The sequence below is a fragment of the Calonectris borealis genome, chromosome W (assembly GCF_964195595.1).
Source record: "Calonectris borealis chromosome W, bCalBor7.hap1.2, whole genome shotgun sequence".
NCBI lineage: Eukaryota > Metazoa > Chordata > Aves > Procellariiformes > Procellariidae > Calonectris > Calonectris borealis.
The window spans coordinates 26,966,423-26,985,125 of NC_134351.1; the positions used below are offsets into that span (position 1 = coordinate 26,966,423).

General features: G+C 41.7%; 1 protein-coding gene across 1 annotated transcript in view; it reads left to right on the forward strand.

Moving 5' to 3' along the window:
* Nucleotides 1-18,703, forward strand: part of LOC142075024 (ADP-ribosylation factor-like protein 15) — a 220,056-nt gene that overhangs the window by 93,523 nt on the left and 107,830 nt on the right. The window contains exon 4 of the mRNA XM_075136014.1: nt 17,672-17,816. Coding sequence (XP_074992115.1) covers nt 17,672-17,816 — 145 coding nt within the window. The remainder of the gene's footprint in view (nt 1-17,671; nt 17,817-18,703) is intronic.

The window sequence follows — 18,703 nt, forward strand, 5'->3', positions numbered from 1 at the left end:
TGTGATCTTTGACATGTTTTAGTGCAGTTAGTTTCTTCTTAAATACTACACTTTGGAATTTTATTACCCAATAACATAATCAAACTGTGCTGCACTCCTTAATCCTTGTATAAAATGGTATTATATGTCCTGTGCCTTACCGTATCTTTTCATTGTTATAAATTGCTTTGGAGAAATACTTGTGAGCTGTAAATGCTTCCTCTTCAGTGAAAAATCTCTATGGCATGAGAAGTGTATGCATCTCTTCTCATACTCTTTATACATTCCTTACGCTTCAAAAATACTGATCTTATGATATGTAGGTAATTGACAGTTACTGAAGTCTCACTGTAAAAGTTGTTTCCTTATCATACCTTTATATTACAAAATCCTAACTTCCAGTTCTTTATTACAGTTCTTTAATAATCTGTCAGTATTTAGGGAAGTGAATGTAAAAAAAACAAAATCAAAAAAACCCCACGAAACTTTAAACAAAAAGGTTGAGTTAAAGCCAGTGTTTGGCTTTTACAACTAGTCATATGTCTTAGTCTCTAAAAGACAGCTATCTTCCATTTCTTAAGCCTGTTTTTATTCATTGTCTCACTCTGAATTATGCCACCAGCTCCAGATTGCTTATGTTTCTCTGATAGACTCTCATCATTATGGCAATTCTCCCTGGTCCTCAGTTAAATTTTCTCTCTAGTCAGCGAAAGGAGGAGTTTCCCAGCTTGGCAAGATTTATGTTGTTCTAGAATAAATGGTAAAATTTTTGTTCCAGTAAGAAGCAGAGAGTCCTTACTGAGGTGTCTGCAGCCTCCTTAGAACAAGTATTAAATCTCTCTCAGCTGTGCATTAAAGCAGGTGAGGCACTGAGCACCCCAGAGCTGTGCTCAGTTATCTGAATTGCATGTTGATTTTATTTCTGCTTGGATTTATGGTCATATTTCATCAACATAAGGTATATTCTTAAGCAACAACCTGTAGCTTTTTTAACTTAAGAGAATTTTAATGGAAGTACTGTGTAATAATTATCTGAAAAACAGGCACCCAGCACACTGTCAGTGAAAGCAGTACCATTGGGAAAGGGATGGCACAGGAAGGTTTCAGGCTGAAGGCTTTTATGCCCTTTAAAAGCGTGTGTTTTCTGGAGCTGCCTGGATGCTGCACTTACCCAAAGGTGAAAAATTTGAGTCACCTCAAAAGGTTTTCAGCAGCTCTAAGACTAAAAGCGGATCTTTTCCACAAAAAAAATTCTGGCATAGTGATACCTTCCTGTGGTTTGAAGATTTTATGCCCCTTAACTGATAAGAAATATTTGTAGTTATACCAGTAGAAACTTGTTGGTTTGGGCTGTCTACGCTGCAGAGAGGGCACACTGACATACCGATGAGTAGGCATAGCTGTATGGCAGGCTGTGTGGTGAACAAGGCCACAATAATCTGTGTTTTCACAAAAAATAAAGCTGGTTCTTGCCAGCTCCCATTTCCCCCCCCAAATATTAAAATTCAGCTGTGGTTTTTCAAAGGCAGCTTAACCTTTAAGTGTGTCCAGAATTTATCTACAAAATATTCTTTACCTTTTCTCTTTTTTCTCACCCAAGTAGATTAATTGGTATTGGTCAATATTTATTAAACAAATTCTTGTTTGAACAGAGTAGTATGATTGTTGTGTGGGGTTTTTTTTTGTTTTGTTTTTGTTGGCTTACTTTTTTTTAACAGTTGCAAGCATATGAATACAGTTTATATCTATAGTTGTCCTGTTGCTCCATATGGTCCATTCCCTTTCCTGTCAGCTGAGAATTCCCATCTCGAATTATGTTCCCCCAAACATTCAAGGACTAGAAGCAGAGCACCTGTTGGGTTTCTCTTTAAGACAGTTTAAAGGCTGTATAGATCCATGTATGCTCAGCAGTGACAAATTTGACAGTTCTGATTTTACAGTGCTAGAAGAACAAAATAGCCAATAGTCTTCATCAGCAAACAGATTGGTGACAACTGAGAAACTTGGTGGTAGATATTTAGCCAGGAAAAAAAGCTAAACTTGCAGCTGGAGAGAGGAGAAATGCAAAATGACTGTGTTGGAGCATGAGATGTTTTCAATGGCTGAAGTTTCTCAAACCTAACTCATTAAGAGTTTGGTGGAGGCAAATATTGTTTTCAAAGAGGCTTTCATTGATCAAAACCTGAAGAATTTTTAATGGTACTTGAGATTTGTATGCCTTCCTCTAATTGTATATTTTGGATTAATGTTTTTGTGTAGGTCAGTCTTCTGTTTCCTCCCACAGTAGTAATGTGTTGTGCTAGCCAAGTAAAACTCTTGTGCTATATAAGGGGGGAAGAGAGGTTCCTGTATATGTTTCTACATATTTTCTATTCCCTAGGTCTTTTGGTCAAAATACATATCTTCTTAGAGGTTCTTATTTTTGTAAATATAGCATGCTGGGAAAATAAAATGAAAAGGGCACGTAAGAGCAAAATCATTCATAGAGAGCCTAAAGAATAAGAGATGCCCGTGGCCTGTAACTATATAATGCTTCACATCCAAAGCTGGAGATTGATAACGCCATGAACTGGTAATAGAGCATACCCATTCGATCTCCCATTTGTGTCTCTGCCAATGCTGGTGTAATTCTTACTCCATTTTCTAGTGTTGGAAGGCAGTCTAGTCTTAAATGTTCCAAGCAGCAGAATTCTTCGGCCAGAAGACTTGCGCTGCCTGCAAAATTCAGCTATCCTTGTTCTTCTGTCCACCTCCTTTTATCTAAATTCTCCCATTACTACTTGTTAGACTGGGTATACACTAGTAATGCTTTTCACCCTTATATTTAAATGTTAACTGCATAGACCGTTTCTATTTTGGTAACTTTTTTGCATCAGTCTACTGATATCTTCTTTCCCTTGCCTCCTGATAATTTTAGAGCAACCAAACATTCATTGTTTTGTTAACTTCTTGGTTGGGTAATAACTAAATTTACTATGGTGTGCTTCTTGTACTGTATGAGCAGAGAGAGAATTATTAGCTGGAACCCCTGAGCAGATAGGTTTAAAAGTGACAGTTAAAACCATACTTTCCTTTTTAATGTCCTGTCACACTATCATAATTTTGTTTAATTTTGCTCTATGGTATTTTGCAAAATAATTAAAAAACTATCTTAGGTTTCTCATTTGTCAATGGCATATTTGGGTCCTTCTCCCCTATTTTGTTGTTTGGGGTTTTTTTTGTACAGATTTTCTTACTTTGACTGGTATCCACAGTCTCTTTGTACTTGCTATTCTACCTTAGCTATGGACACGTTCAGTAAGATCGGACTTTATAGCAAATAGTGTGGTCTGTTGTCCTTAGAGATTTCTCCTCTTTCCTCTCAGATTTGATGGTAAGTGTTAGTTTTGAAATCTTTCATAAGAAAGAACAAGACATATCCTGGGGCTTAATCTCAGAGAAAACATTGCCTCAAGTAAACATTAGATATTTCTTCTTTTTCCCTCAAAACACACTTGGAGTTTCTCTAGATTTTTTGTGGGTTTTTTGGGTTGTGGTGGTTTTTTGGGTTTGTTTTTTTGTTGTTGTTGTTGGGTTGTTTTTTTTTTTTTTGGTACTGAGACACGCGTGCACAGCCCAGGAGATGTTTTCTTTTTGTTACGATTATGATGCCCAACAATTCTGAAAGCATAGGCTGAAGCTGGGTGGAAAAAATTCTCTGGAGTTTGTTTATTCCTGAAATGTTACTGAAACAGTAGGTGGAAGAATTTGGATCTTGATACTTTTCTCGGGGATGTATTAACTGGTATCACCTGAAATCCCCCTTGAGATCTTCTGGCTATCAGTGCATGAGGGAACACTTCTCTTATTTATTGTACTTGGCCATTCCTTGTGCTTTTTCCAACTAAATTTCAAATGAATTTGTTTGTGTTTATTTTAACTTAACTGAAATTTTTTGAGACCCTTTTTGCTACATAAATCCCAGTGTAACTTGCAGAAATCTCACTTCACGTTTGGTGATGGGGCTTTTGCCATGAATATTATGAGACTGTTTTACTCTCCTAGTGTACTTTGAATTTGCATAGCAATTTCAGAGTAGGACAGCAGCAGTAGCTTTTCTTTTTCTTTTCTTTTTTAATGTATGGAATACAATGCAAGTCTTCATTTACCTTCCTCTTCATCTAGTGTACATCTGGATTTCTGTTTGCATCTGAAGTATTTCTCTAATTTTGTTTCTTTGAGGTTCTTTGACCCATTTGGGCATGGGGTTTGGATATATCACTGTACTGTTTCCATAAATTTATATTATTACAGAAGTAATACTACGTGTGCCATGTATATCAAATGTGGATGTCCAGGGTCTTGTGTACCAAATAGTTTTCGGGGAGAAGAAAGAAACAAAGTGTGCTGTTGCATTTAGGTGACATATAGTCAGCTTTAATTAGAAAAATCCAAGAACACCAAGTGGTCTATATGCTGCTTTCTGGCTTTTGTGATCCCATGTGAGCTTATAGAACACAAGTAATTATTCCTGCTATGCTGAACAAAAGAAAAGTGTTCTGTAACCTACCTTGTAACACACATGAATCATGGAAAAGCTTTTTATGATTTGGCTCAGAACCTGTAAAGGGATGGCTTTTAGCAAGCCTGAAAGCTTTAAGCTATTGGGGAGGGGGGATTAAAAAAAAAAATCTATATATATCTTTCATCCTTACTAGAAATTAGAAATGACAGGTGGTGCCACATCTTTAACTTTTGCACATTTCAGTGATGTTGCTACTGCTTTTTTTGTTGGTATTTTCAATGATTCTTAGGGCTTTTTTAGTATGGTTGTGTTTCCTTAGATTGTGAAACAAACTGTTTGCAAAGGCTTTTATTCATCTTTTTTGTTGTTAAATTTAAATGGACTGATGGGTTGAAACAGATTAGTTACTCTCGTGCAGCAAAATAAATGGAAAGCAAACTGTCAGAGAGGAGAGGAAACAACTTGAGCAATAATTCTACACTTGACGAAACCTAGGAGTGTCCAACAACTTCCTTGGAGCTTGATTTGACACTGCAGTGAAGTGAGTGATTGTCTTCTGTTCAGAGTAGCATCTGCGCATATGTTTAACTGTTTTGCTGACTCAGCATTGGTTTATCATAGCCATGTGCTATTTTATTTTATGTAGGCTTTTAAATCATACTATTGTACTGAATTTCTGAGTACATCCAGAACTTGATGTTTGTTTTTCTCCATACTTTCTTCAAGCACGGCGTGAATGGAGTAGAGAGTCATAATTTGGTTTTGTTCTTTTTTTTCATTTATAGGGGAGTGTCTGAGAGATTAAGGTCAGAGAGGTACATTTTCCATTTTGGGCATGAGTTTTTGTCATTTGTTTTGGCTGATAGTTTAAAGGGTAAGGACTTCTGTTGCCTTACAGCTTCTTCCAGGGAAGTTACATTTTTGTAGTGTGCACACTTGACTGCATTTATAGAATTTTTGTGGTACCTAAAGTCCTGAACTTCTGGATGAAGCCTTCACCCCAGAGCAGTCCCTCTGACCAGAAGATAAAACAAATGATCTCCTGCCTTCTGCCCAATTGCTATACAAACAAAAATACTGTCCTTAATCCTTGTGCAATGTGGCAGCCAGCAGTTTGACCATCAAAAATAACTGAGTTGAAACCTTTATTTTATCCTTGAGATAGTGAGGACTTTATTTTCTTGAGAAATCCAAAAGTTCTTCTGGATTTTGGACAGGATTCAACCAACTGTGATTGTATTATCTTCACTCAAAAGAAGAATGCATCATGACCGTGAAGTCTTTTGAAGTGATGTGCTCTGAACAGCAGTGTCATATCTGACTTGTCAGAAGTCAGCCAGTTCTTTCTTCTTGACCTCATTTCCTCCAAGCCTTCTCTGCTGGTAGTGGAGTTGTCAAATATGTTGAAGAATGAATGTGTCATTTGTCTGGTTTTGGTACTGGAGCCTGTCTTATGTCTTGTTCAGCTGGTGACTACATATGGATTTTGAAAGTAATTTGAAGTGTGATTGCTCCTTTTGAGACTCCAGAAGTGTGGCTTCTCTGAAATACCGAGAAGTTTTTAACAGTGGTTGGTGAATAATTTCAACCAATGAATCCAAATGTATCTCTTTCTTATTGGTCTGAAGAAAGAATTTGATTCCTTCTTCAAAAAATATGTTGCTGTTTTAGTGTCCTGTAACATTTCTATAAGGTAGGAAATTACCAGGACTCTGTTTGCTCTGTAGAAGTGCCTCACTTTGAGAATTTGTTTTCCTTGGTCCTGTTTTATATTATCCTGTCTTTAATGCCATATACCTGTCTGTCTTCCCATGGCACAAGCTGATATAAAATTGAAAATGTGTGTAGGCGCTGAAGAGGAAGAGTGCTTTTGGGTTCAACCAGTGGACTCTCCACACACTCATGAAGATTAGCCAGGTTAAACAAGAGGATTACTTTGTCCTGTGGGGGGAGTGGTGCAGTAGGTTAGCAGGCCTTGAGGTGGGGTCCCTCTATTGGAGTTTGGATTGTCAGTCTGTATTGTGATGGAGGAGCTTGAGTATAGCAGTCACTGTTTAATGAGGTTGTGGGCTGTCAAGGAAGGTGACTGGTCATGATTTTAATATCTGCATCTGCGCTGAACATCACTTCAGGATGGCAGTGGCTACTTGAGTATTCATCTTTGTTGGTAGCTACAAAATGAACAGCAATCTGTTAGGTTTTGTCCTCATTACTGTTGTCATATAGACGATAATGAACCTTATCAACCTGATGTTTTGAAAACATGAAAGCAGTGTCACTGATTGTGTGTCTTAAAATTGGTATTTTTTTCCTCTTCCCCCTTTTTTTTTGTAGTGGTGATACCACCTGTGCAGCATTATGGAAACTGAAGTGTCTACAGCTGTAACTCAAATGGTCAAATGCATAGATTCTGTTGTATTAATTTAACATTAAGGAATTCATACAGTGAAAATTTAATTTATTTATATATCCCTTTTTCCCTCCTCTCTCTTCTAGCTGTGCATAATTTCATTCAGGTGCCTTGAGTATTTTATTATTTGCATTCATTTATTCCACTGCTGTCCCCAGTTGTTTCCTATCTTTAGTATTATAACTGTCTACCTTGGTCTTCCCCTCCCCCCCTCTTCACATTCTCTTCAAGGTTTGAGATTTCTTTGTGCTTGTGTGATCTCATACAACATCAGAACTATGGAGCCCGCTGTGTGTAAATTTGACTTTTTTTAATTAATCTCCTTGAGATTTTATCAACAGCTTCAGATGATTAACCAGTCCTCTGGATATAAATGTGTGCTGGGTACTAGAAGTCTGTTTGCTCAATAATGTCCTAATTGAAAAATAAAATGTAAAGGGAGACCATATTCATAAGTATAAGCAAGAGGGGGAGGAGAGCAGAGTTATGGTTGAGCTTTCAGCCTTAATTCTGGATTTTAAGAGCTCTGAATGCTTGGTTTGTTAGCATTAATGTTGCACTAACTTAGGGTATTTTTGCATATTTTGCATGTGTTTAATCAACTAAGCATGAAATTCTTTGCTTCTGTTTGTCCCTATTAAATAGTGGCAACTAAAGAAACAGACAGGAGATGGGTCCAGAACAAAGCAGAAATAATGGAGTATTTCACCCCAAAAAGGAGAGTGAAACGAGAAGTACAATGAGTAGGCAAAGACAGACTCAATGGCCAGAGGCAGTATAATGTGTTGGAAAGAGCAGTAATTCAGGGACGTTTGCTGCCCAGAGCTTCAATCTGTGATCTCTGAGCGGCACATATGTCAGAAGTGTTTGGCCACCCCTGCTATAGACACAAAATTTAATGTTTTTCCTAGAAGAAACCTCTGTAGGGTTTTAAAGGGCTACTGTCTGGGATTGTCAGCTCAAATGCTGATCCACCTAAAACTGGAATCATCTGGTTGGGATAGAAATCCCTAAGCAAGAGTAGGACTGGCTAACTTCTTCTCTTAGCTCTTGCATATGATTATGCGTGCATGCACGCATGCACACAAGTAAAATTAAAGTAACAGTGGTGCTGAATATTGCACAGTTTACTGCAGACTGCAGCACCTAATTACTCCCAGTTTTCTGGGTAAATACATCCTTTTTTCCAAAACTGGCTAAATGCATACATTTTTTTCAAGATACTGTATTGCTTTATTTTCAGTACTTTCAAATCTGCTCGTTCATTTAAAAAAAAAAGATTAACTCCTGTCTCTCCCTGCCTGCCTCTCTTTGCCTGCTTCTTCTCCCCATCCAATGGCTACAAAGAGTTTTGAGTGTGATATTCTCAAAAATCATGAAAACTGACACTTTGTTCAACACGTCTCTCCCTTTAAAGTTATATCTATAAATAAGGTCTTGCCCTATTTGGATGAAAGCACTCCAAAAAATGTTGTTTGTATTTTGTTGCTAGCGGTGGGGCTGAAATGCACAACACTCTCCCAAACAGAATTTCAGTGACTATGCCAGCTAGCTCTGAGCCTACATTTGCGGTAGTCAAATGTTTTATTTCCATCCTCTCCAACACTCCCTCCAACTGGCCTCATTTGGGTTCTGAGTTTGTTTTATAATATCTAAAAGGCAGCTTTTTTTTTCAGGCTGTTAATTCAAGTTTCTCTTATGCCCTTTGGTTTATCCAATTGGAGTGGAAAGTACTCTGGTTTTGGAAAAGACTGAGAGCTAATTGTGGATTAAAAAACTATCTCAATGTTTTTGATATTTGTGTTTTGGATTTCAGGAATGGCTTCTTTAGTTACTACTTTTACACATATTTCTTGCAGTTCTGTGCATTTCAGACTGCACTGTAATATGTGACGACATCTGAAATAATGGTGTAGCTCTAGTCCATGCTTTATAAAATATCTTGGGATGCATTTCCTGTCCATAATCAAAAGCAGAATATAGGATGTAATTTTATTTGCATGGTCAATGACCTCTGAATTTTCTACTCTCACACAAGTCTTGTGCAGCTACTAGATGCAGCTGCCAAAGCAGTGACAATAGAGGTTTAGTCTCTGTAATGGATGCTTAAATAGCCCTGACTTTGTTAGGGGCCGAGTAACTTTAGGCTGATGAGAGAACAGGAAGGCAGTGATCACACTGTTTGTTATAGTGATATTTCCGATGCAAGAGATGTTCATTGAGCTTGAGTAAGGAGGATTGTGAAACAAGATTATAAAATTTAAATATGTTATTGCAAGTATCCCCTAAAATGTGCTGGTAGTAATAGAACTGTAGAATTTCTCAAGTACTATACACAGTAGCTTAAATTTCAGCAACTTTTTGAAGCTAGAATATTGTCGCGAATGAGTGGTTTAGAGGCCGCTCAAAGAATCACTGTCGAAGGTATTAGCAGAAAGTGATTTTAATAGGAATTTATAAAAGCGCGACTTAGCAGAGTTCGATGGCAAGGTTCACTCTATCACTTACTACACGGATGAAGCATACAAAGGAAAAGAGCATGGGAAGCTGAGAAGTCCTTGGCTAATGTAAACACTACTTAGCAACAACTAAAACATCAGCGTGTTATCAACATTACTCTCACACTAAATACGAAACACAGCACTATACCAGCTATTAGCAAGAAAATTAACTCTATCCCAGCTGAAACCAGGGTATCATGTTAGAATTGAGTTGGAGTGATTTATACAGAGGCTGATGACGAAAAGGTTAAGGGAGACCCTCCCGTTGAGTTATGAGGTTCAGAGAAGACCCGGCTGGATCCAATCTTAGTCTCAGACTTGGTCAACGGTATATGTCTAAAGATTACATATGTTTAGCAGCAGTCTAAGGTTCATTCACGATCTTAAGATGGATCATAAGATTTTAGCAGACTATATTTGCTAGCAGGTACTTCCATCAATTCACACACATGCACACGGATGCAAAGATAGAGAAATATACAAAGGTATACCTGTTAAAAATCCCCCTCGAATTCAGTGAAATACTCACGTAAAATGTCCTGGCATTTCTCAGTGGGCGAAGGGTTGAGCCTCGAGGAGTGTTGCAGCCCAGGTCCCGTGCCAGCTGGTGACGGTCCTCTGAATATTGCAAACTTGAGAGTTTGCAAACTCTGAGGAGCGTTCCACTCAGAGGGAGATGCTGGGCACAGCCCGCTGCAGTCCAGGAGAGCTCGAAGGGTCTCGCTTGGGACCGCTGTTTATAGGGTCGCAAGATGGTTGGCTTTAGTCATCTGTAAATTTCCATCCTGGCCACAATCCAAGGTGGTAGCTACTAAAATTCTGAAGGTTTCAGTGTTGTTACAATTGAGCTACAACTCTGATAAGATGGCGCCTGGGCCAGGCAGTGGGAGTACGTTCCCAGCCTCAGCTGTGCAGAGTTTCTGATATGGTCAAGGAGCGCTCAACCACCAGACTCAGTGCACCAAGGCCGAGGTTTCATGGGAATTTCTGAGATCAGCGAGCGGCCCAGGAGAAGGGGGGGGAATGCACCACCACAAATATTTAAAGTCTTTTTTCATTCCAACCAAACAAAAATATCTACTGAAGGAAATTAGCCTTGCAGAAGGACAAAGTCACAAACGTAAAGATAGGGGAACCATATGAAATAAAATACGAGAGTAGTCTGGAGCAAGTCATTTCCCTGTCTTCTGGGGTTCAGTGTCTGCTGCATCTCAGAAACTTTGATACCTAACTGTGCTTACTGGTGAAGGATGAGTGGGTGGGTGGCGAGTCTGCGTATGCCACTTTGGACATACGAGTTGACCTGGATTTTTAATCGTACGTATAATCAACAGCACGTAAAGACTCTCCAGACTAAGTTAGACTTAAGGAATCTGCACTAAAGACAGACTGAAGTTCACAAAAACAGACTGCGGAGCCCCTCTGTCACCCACAGAGCCTCCATATGTGTCCTACAAAGGGCAATAATTATCTTTGACAGAACTGCAGGTTATTAAATGTCATTGGGGCCATAAGAATTGTGTCTGGTTGCACAAGAACTGGCACAGTGTCTGGAAAGTGAGAAGCACAGACTTTCACAGCTCATCTATTCCTTTGTATTTTTCAATATGACATCAAGAAGTTGTCACAAAGATGCCATGCTGATGGGGACAAATTGAATCCCTTTTAAAGACAGGCTGCAAAGGGCCTGACACACAGCCTCAGGAGCTCTGGCGAGCTTCGAAGAATTTTATGTGGCCTTCAGCCTGATATACATTAAGTGGAAACTCTGTTTGAAGGAGCTTATGTTGTGCCATGAACTCACTACATGAACTACTACATGAACTCACTACATGAACGCACTACAGCTGAACCAGAGGACCAACCCTTGCTGGTATCCGTTGCCCATGTACAGAAGAGGAAATCTTGGAAGCGGAGGTCAGGTCGTTTAGAAAGGGATGATGGAAGAGCAGGGCCATCACGAGGAGGGGAGGAGGAAGAGGAAGAACTCATAAACGAGACGGAAACCACCCGATCCCTATCCCTGAATGAGCTGCGAGATATGCAGAAAGATTTCAGCCGTCGTCCAGGCGAGCATATTGTTACCTGGCTGCTCCGATGCTGGGATAATGGGGCCAGTAGCCTGGAATTAGAGGGGAAGGAGGCCAAACAGCTGGGATCCCTTGCTAGGGAAGCGGGTATTGACAAAGCAATCGGAAAAGGGACACAGGTCCTCAGCCTCTGGAGGCGACTGCTGTCAGGCGTAAAGGAAAGGTATCCCTTCAAGGAAGATGTTATATATCGCCCAAGCAAATGGACCACTATGGAGAGAGGTATCCAGTACCTGAGAGAACTAGGCGTGCTGGAGGTGGTTTATAGTGACCTGGACGATGTCCGAACGCCCAAAGATCCAGATGACGTCCAGTGCACCCGACCCATGTGGCGGAAGTTGGTACGGAGCGCACCAGCATCGTATGCCAGTTCATTGGCAGTACTGTGCTGGAAAGAGGAAGAAGCACCAACGGTGGATGAGGTGGTTAGCAGACTTCGGGATTTTGAAGAAACTATCTCCTCCTCCCTTGTCTCGGCTGTGGAGAAACTGTCCCGGGAGTTCCAGCAACTCAAAGAGGATATGTCCTATTCTCCACCTGTAAGGACCAGTATCTCAGCCATTAAGGGTCAGCGTTTTTCTCCTCAAGAGAGAGGATACAGAAAGTACACACCACGGGGCACCCTGTGGTTTTACCTGCGTGACCACGGAGAGGACATGAGGCAGTGGGATGGAAAACCTACCTTGACCCTAGAGGCACGGGTACGTGAGTTGCAAGGAAAAACAATCACACAAGGGGGTTCTCCCAGGAAAAATGCTGCTCCACTTGTCAGGAAAAACCTGTCTCATGACGGTCCAGTTTCCAGTGAACAGTTCCCCAGACAGAGTAGAAGGGCTGATCTTACTTTGGATTGTAATTGCAATGAAGAAATTCTTGACTCACGTTTGCAAGAAGTGAGAGATGGATACTATGACCAGAACTAGAGGGGCCCTGCCTCCGGCCAGGTGGAGGAAAGGGACAACCGGGTTTACCGGACTGTGTGGATTCGATCGCCTGGCACATCAGACCCACACGAGTATAAGGCTCTCGTAGACACTGGTGCACAGTGTACCCTGATGCCATCAAGCTATAAAGGGGCAGAACCCATTTGTATTTCTGGAGTGACAGGGGGATCCCAAGAGTTAACTGTATTGGAGGCCGAAGTGAGCCTGACCGGGAATGAGTGGCAGAAGCACCCCATTGTGACTGGCCCAGAGGCTCCGTGCATCCTTGGCATAGACTACCTCAGGAGAGGGTATTTCAAGGACCCAAAAGGGTACCGGTGGGCTTTTGGTATAGCTGCCCTGGAGACAGAGGAAATTAAACAGCTGTCCACCTTGCCTGGTCTCTCGAAGGACCCTTCTGTTGCGGGGTTGCTGAGGGTTGAAGAACAGCAGGTACCAATTGCTACCACAACGGTGCACCGGCGGCAATACCGCACCAACCGAGACTCTCTGATCCCCATCCATTAGCTGATTCATCGACTGGAGAGCCAAGGAGTGATCAGCAAGACTCGCTCACCCTTTAACAGTCCCATATGGCCAGTGCGAAAGTCCAATGGAGAGTGGAGACTAACAGTAGACTACCGTGGCCTGAACGAAGTCACGCCGCCACTGAGTGCTGCCATGCCGGACATGCTAGAACTTCAATACGAACTGGAGTCAAAGGCAGCCAAGTGGTACGCCACAATTGACATTGCTAATGCCTTCTTCTCCATCCCTTTGGTGGGGGAGTGCAGGCCCCAGTTTGCTTTCACTTGGAGGGGCGTCCAGTACACCTGGAACCGACTGCCCCAGGGGTGGAAACACAGCCCTACCATTTGCCATGGACTGATCCACACCGCACTGGAACAGGGTGAGGCTCCAGAACACCTGCAGTACATTGATGACATCATTGTATGGGGCAACACAGCAGAAGAAGCTTTTGAGAAAGGGAAGAAAATAATTCAAATCCTTCTGAAGGCCGGTTTTGCCATAAAACAAAGTAAGGTCAAGGGACCTGCACAGGAGATCCAGTTTTTAGGAATAAAATGGCAAGATGGACGTCGTCAGATCCCAATGGATGTGATCAACAAAATAACAGCCATGTCCCCACCAACTAGCAAAAACACAAGCTTTCTTAGGCGTTGTGGGTTTTTGGAGAATGCATATTCCAAATTACAGTCAGATCGTAAGCCCTCTCTATCAAGTAACCAGGAAGAAGAACGACTTCAAATGGGGCCCTGAGCAACGACAAGCCTTTGAACAAATTAAACAGGAGATAGTTCAGGCAGTAGCCCTTGGGCCAGTCCGGGCAGGACAAGATGTGAAGAATGTGCTCTACACTGCAGCCGGGGAGAATGGTCCTACCTGGAGCCTCTGGCAGAAAGCACCAGGGGAGACTCGAGGTCGACCCTTAGGGTTCTGGAGTCGGGGATACAGAGGATCCGAGGCCCGCTACACTCCAACTGAGAAGGAGATATTGGCAGCATATGAAGGGGTTCAAGCTGCTTCGGAAGTGGTTGGTACTGAAGCACAGCTCCTCCTGGCACCCCGACTGCCGGTGCTGGGCTGGATGTTCAAAGGGAGGGTCCCCTCTACACATCATGCAACCGATGCTACATGGAGTAAGTGGGTCGCACTGATCACACAACGGGCCTGAATAGGAAACCCCAGTTGCCCAGGAATCTTGGAAGTGATCACGAACTGGCCAGAAGGCAAAGGTTTTGGAATGAGAAGGAATATGCCCTGTTCACTGATGGGTCCTGTCGCCTTGTGGGAAAACATCGGAGATGGAAGGCTGCGGTATGGAGTCCTATACGCCAAGTTGCAGAAACTGCTGAAGGAGAAGGTGAGTCGAGCCAGTTTGCAGAGGTGAAAGCCATCCAGCTGGCCTTGGACATTGCTGAACGAGAAAAATGGCCAGTACTTTATCTCTATACTGGCTCATGGATGGTGGCAAATGCCCTGTGGGGGTGGTTGCAGCAGTGGAAGGAGAACAACTGGCAGCGCAGAGGTAAACCCATCTGGGCTGCCGCATTGTGGCAAGATATTGCTGCCCGGGTAGAAAACCTGGCTGTAAAAGTACATCACGTAGATGCTCATGTACCCAAGAGTCGGGCCAGTGAAGAGCACCAAAACAACCAGCAGGTGGACCAGGCTGCCAAGATCTAAGTAGCTCAGGTAGATCTGGACTGGCAACATAAGGGTGAATTATTTATAGCCTGGTGGGCCCATGACACCTCAGGCCACCAAGGAAGAGATGCAACATATAGATGGGCTTGTGATCGAGGGGTGGACTTGACCATGGACACTATTGCACAAGTTATTCACAAATGTGAAACATGCGCTGCAATCAAGCAAGCCAAGCAAGTAAACCTCTTTGGTATGGAGGACGATGGTTGAAGTATAAATATGGGGAGGCTTGGCAGATTGATTATATCACGCTCCCACAAACCTGACAGGGCAAGCGCTATGTGCTCACCATGGTAGAAGTAACCACCGGATGGCTGGAAACATATCTTGTGCCCCATGCCACCACCCAGAACACCATCCTGGGCCTTGAAAAACAAGTCCTATGGCGACATGGCACCCCAGAAAGAATTGAGTCAGACAACGGGACTCATTTCCAAAACACCCTCATAGACACCTGGGCCAAAGAGCACGGCATTGAGTGGGTATATCACATCCCCTACCATGCACCAGCCTCCGGGAAAATTGAACGATACAACGGGCTGTTAAAGACAACACTGAGAGCAACGGGTGGTGGGACATTCAAGCATTGGGACACACTTTTAGCAAAGGCCACCTGGTTAGTCAACACTAGGGGATCTGTTAATCGAGCTGGCCCTGCCCAATCCAAACCCTTACGTACTGTAGATGGAGATAAAGTCCCTGTCGTGCATATGAGAAATATGCTGGGGAAGACGGTCTGGGTTACTCCTGCCTGTGGCAAGGGAAAACCCATCCGTGGGATTGCTTTTGCTCAGGGACCTGGGTGCACTTGGTGGGTGATGAGAAAGGATGGGGAAGTCCGGTGTGTACCTCAAGGGGATTTGATTTTGGGTGAAAATAGCCAATGAACTGAATTTTATTATGGCAATTGTTATATGATATTGTATATCATTATTTCTATGGTTGCTATCAATGGTATAGCAGTGAAAATCACCCAGATTAACGAAGAATGAACTAACTCCGATGAAACCGAGCAAAGTGCAATGATGATAGAACTGGACGTGCGCAGCAGTACCGAAATGAGAACTGGCTTCAGGATGCAACAGCCCAACACCACACACCATCTCTCCGGCCCTGAAAGACTGTTATGACAGATGGAGTCCGAAGTCGTGGACTAAATTAACTCAATGGACATTTTAAAGGGATAGTCCATAGACTAAGGGAATGATATCTGTGTGTGCATATATATATATGTATATATAAAAAGAAAGATAGTGGTGGTTAATTGAAATGTATCGAAAAATGTGAGACCTAAGCATAACGTAAATGGTATGGAATAAGGGGTGGATACTGTCCTGGTTTCAGCTGGGATAGGGTTAAATTCTCTTCCTAGTGCTGTGTTTTGGATTTAGTATGAGGAGAATGTTGATAACACACTGATGTTTTCAGTTGTTGCTAAGTGCCCTCCTCGTCCAAGGACAGCTCCCGTGCCTACTGACTGAGCTAGGTACACAAGATGGGAGGGAACATAATCAGGACAGCCAGCCCAGCTGGCTAATGGGGTATTCCATACCATGTGACGTCATGCTCAGTATATGAATGGTAGGCGTGATCCAGGAAGTACCGATTGCTACTTGGTTATCGGTCAGCGCGGGTGGTGAGCAATTGCATTGTGATCACTCATTTTGTATATTCTATCAGTATCATTATTATTTTCCCTTTTCTGTTCTATTAAACTGTCTTTATCTCAACCCACGAGTTTTTCTCACTCCTACCCTTCCGATTCTCTCCCCATCCCACTGGGGGGGTGGGGGGAGTGAGTGAGCGGCTGTGTGGTATTTGGCTGCCTGCCAGATTAAACCATGACCAACTAGGTTAGAGTTGTAAAGACTGTGTTTCTTTACCCTATGTAGTGATTGGCTTGTGGTTAAGATGGAAAAAAAAAAAATCAATTAAATTAGCAATGAGCTCCAGTTCAGGTGTGGAGACTCCGGTTTTTGTTGCTGAAGGGTCAAGAGCTGGGACTTTGTAAAGATAGAATGTGTGGTAGAGGAGTGGTTGCACAAACGTGTTTTCTCTTCATTGCTATAGCAGATGTATCCCTCTGATGTGAAGGTATCAGATATCAGGGAAAAAGATTTTTATATATATTGGGGTGGGGGGGACCTATCTTGGACATTAGTGGGTAATTATACCCCATACCTTAAATATAAACTTCCTAGCTTTCCCAGAATTGCATATTTTTAGATTTTTTTACATAAAAGTTTTCCATATTACATATAAAGAAGGGTTTGATGAACCTTACTAAGGGCTTAAGGGACCTTTTCGATCGGCTTGGCCTAATTTGGCAATACTGTTTAAGAGACGTGAGCAGAACTCTGAAGTAGGCTTTGTATAAGTGATTTTTTTTCTTTATGTTGTCATTAATTCATACTTCTCCAGGGAAAGTGAGAGATCTGCATTTTTATGACTAGAGCTATTTCCAGCAAAATTTATTTCTTTACAAGCTGTACTCTTTAACAGCTTATATTGTAAGGTAGGACGAGTGCTGTCCTCTTTCAAAACATGTGCCAAAGCAAGCCCAGGAAGGACATCAATGGAGCAAAGTTCTCTGATTCTTTCCTGTGACAACAGGGAGAGCCTGGCCAGCAGCTGCTCGGGAGCTGCTCTGATGTTCACACCAGGTATTGCATGAAATTAGCACAGGAAGCAAACTCATGCATACCCAGCCGCAGAGTTGAGTAGAGCACGTGCTTGTCTCTATGTATGTGCACTGTTCATGCTATTCAGGAAATGGAAGTCACTTTCCTCAATCCATCTCTATGAGGTTTAGGTGAAAAGTTAATGGGTATATTTATGTTTTCTTATATAGCCCTTACAGATTTTAGTTGAGCTGATCTCAGTCTATTAATTGCTGATTTTGCCAAAATAGTAAGTTGGAATAATAATCTGCTTCTCTCTAGCACCTTTAAATTTATAAACTTGAATTTTAGTACCTTGTTGAAGAAAAATTTGCAAAAAAGTAACTTCTTCCTTTTCTCCCCCCCCCCCAGCAGTGTTTTAGAGCACTTTGCTGCAAGGGACCGCCACCACCACGACCTGAATATGACTTGGTTTGCATAGGCCTCACTGGTTCTGGCAAGACAAGTCTTCTGTCACAGCTTTGCAGTGAAAGCCCGGAGAATGTAGTGTCTACCACAGGTAGGATGCTGCCTTTATTCCATGGTGTGCTGTAACGTTGCCCAAAGGTAACTTCTGAAACACATAACAAAGGCAGTAAAGAACTTCAGCTTAGTTATCTTGCTTTTGAAAGTACCTAATGGATTTCTTTGAAGCTACCACTACTTACTCTTTCAGTGTTTGGTCATACACTGGGGAATATCCATGAAAATATACAATTTGGAATATGTCGAAAGTCAGAACATATGTTGTGGTGTAAGTAGAATCTTTGGAAACAGACATTCACAGTTTACTGTAGACAGACCTTAAAAGGTTTGTTTCTTCTCTTTTGGTTTTTAAGCAGTCTTGTTATACAGACAGAAAAAAGGAGAATGTGATATAAAATAGAATGGGACAGTGATGCTCTGAAACTTACGTTGGGATTTTTTTCTTCTCATATATTGGGATTTTTATCTTCTCATACTTGGTCAGTACTGCCTTGTGGTATATGCTAGCAACCAAAAGAATAAATGTAATGGAAATGTTTATTTCTGGTGATAATCCTTTCTTTTAGATCAGCAAAGAGACTTGTTTATGTAGTAAGGGCAGATTGAGATCAGAGAATCAATTTACAAAAAGCTCCAGTGGCATTGAGAAGATACATAAAACCAGACACAACAACCATAGCTAAAAGGTTTCTTAAGTTCAAAAAATTTGAATATGCACGCTGATATAGATGAACCAGAATGCCTAATATTGAAAAGGGTATTTTGATTAAAAATAAAAAACACCAGAGAAAAACAAAACCAAACATGTAGAGTGAGGGAAAAGGAATACCTGGGTGCAAAGTTCATAAAGAGGACAGATTAGGTCATAGAGATGGAAGAAATCTGGTTCTGTGGCTACAATGATTTAGTAAGGTTGATTGG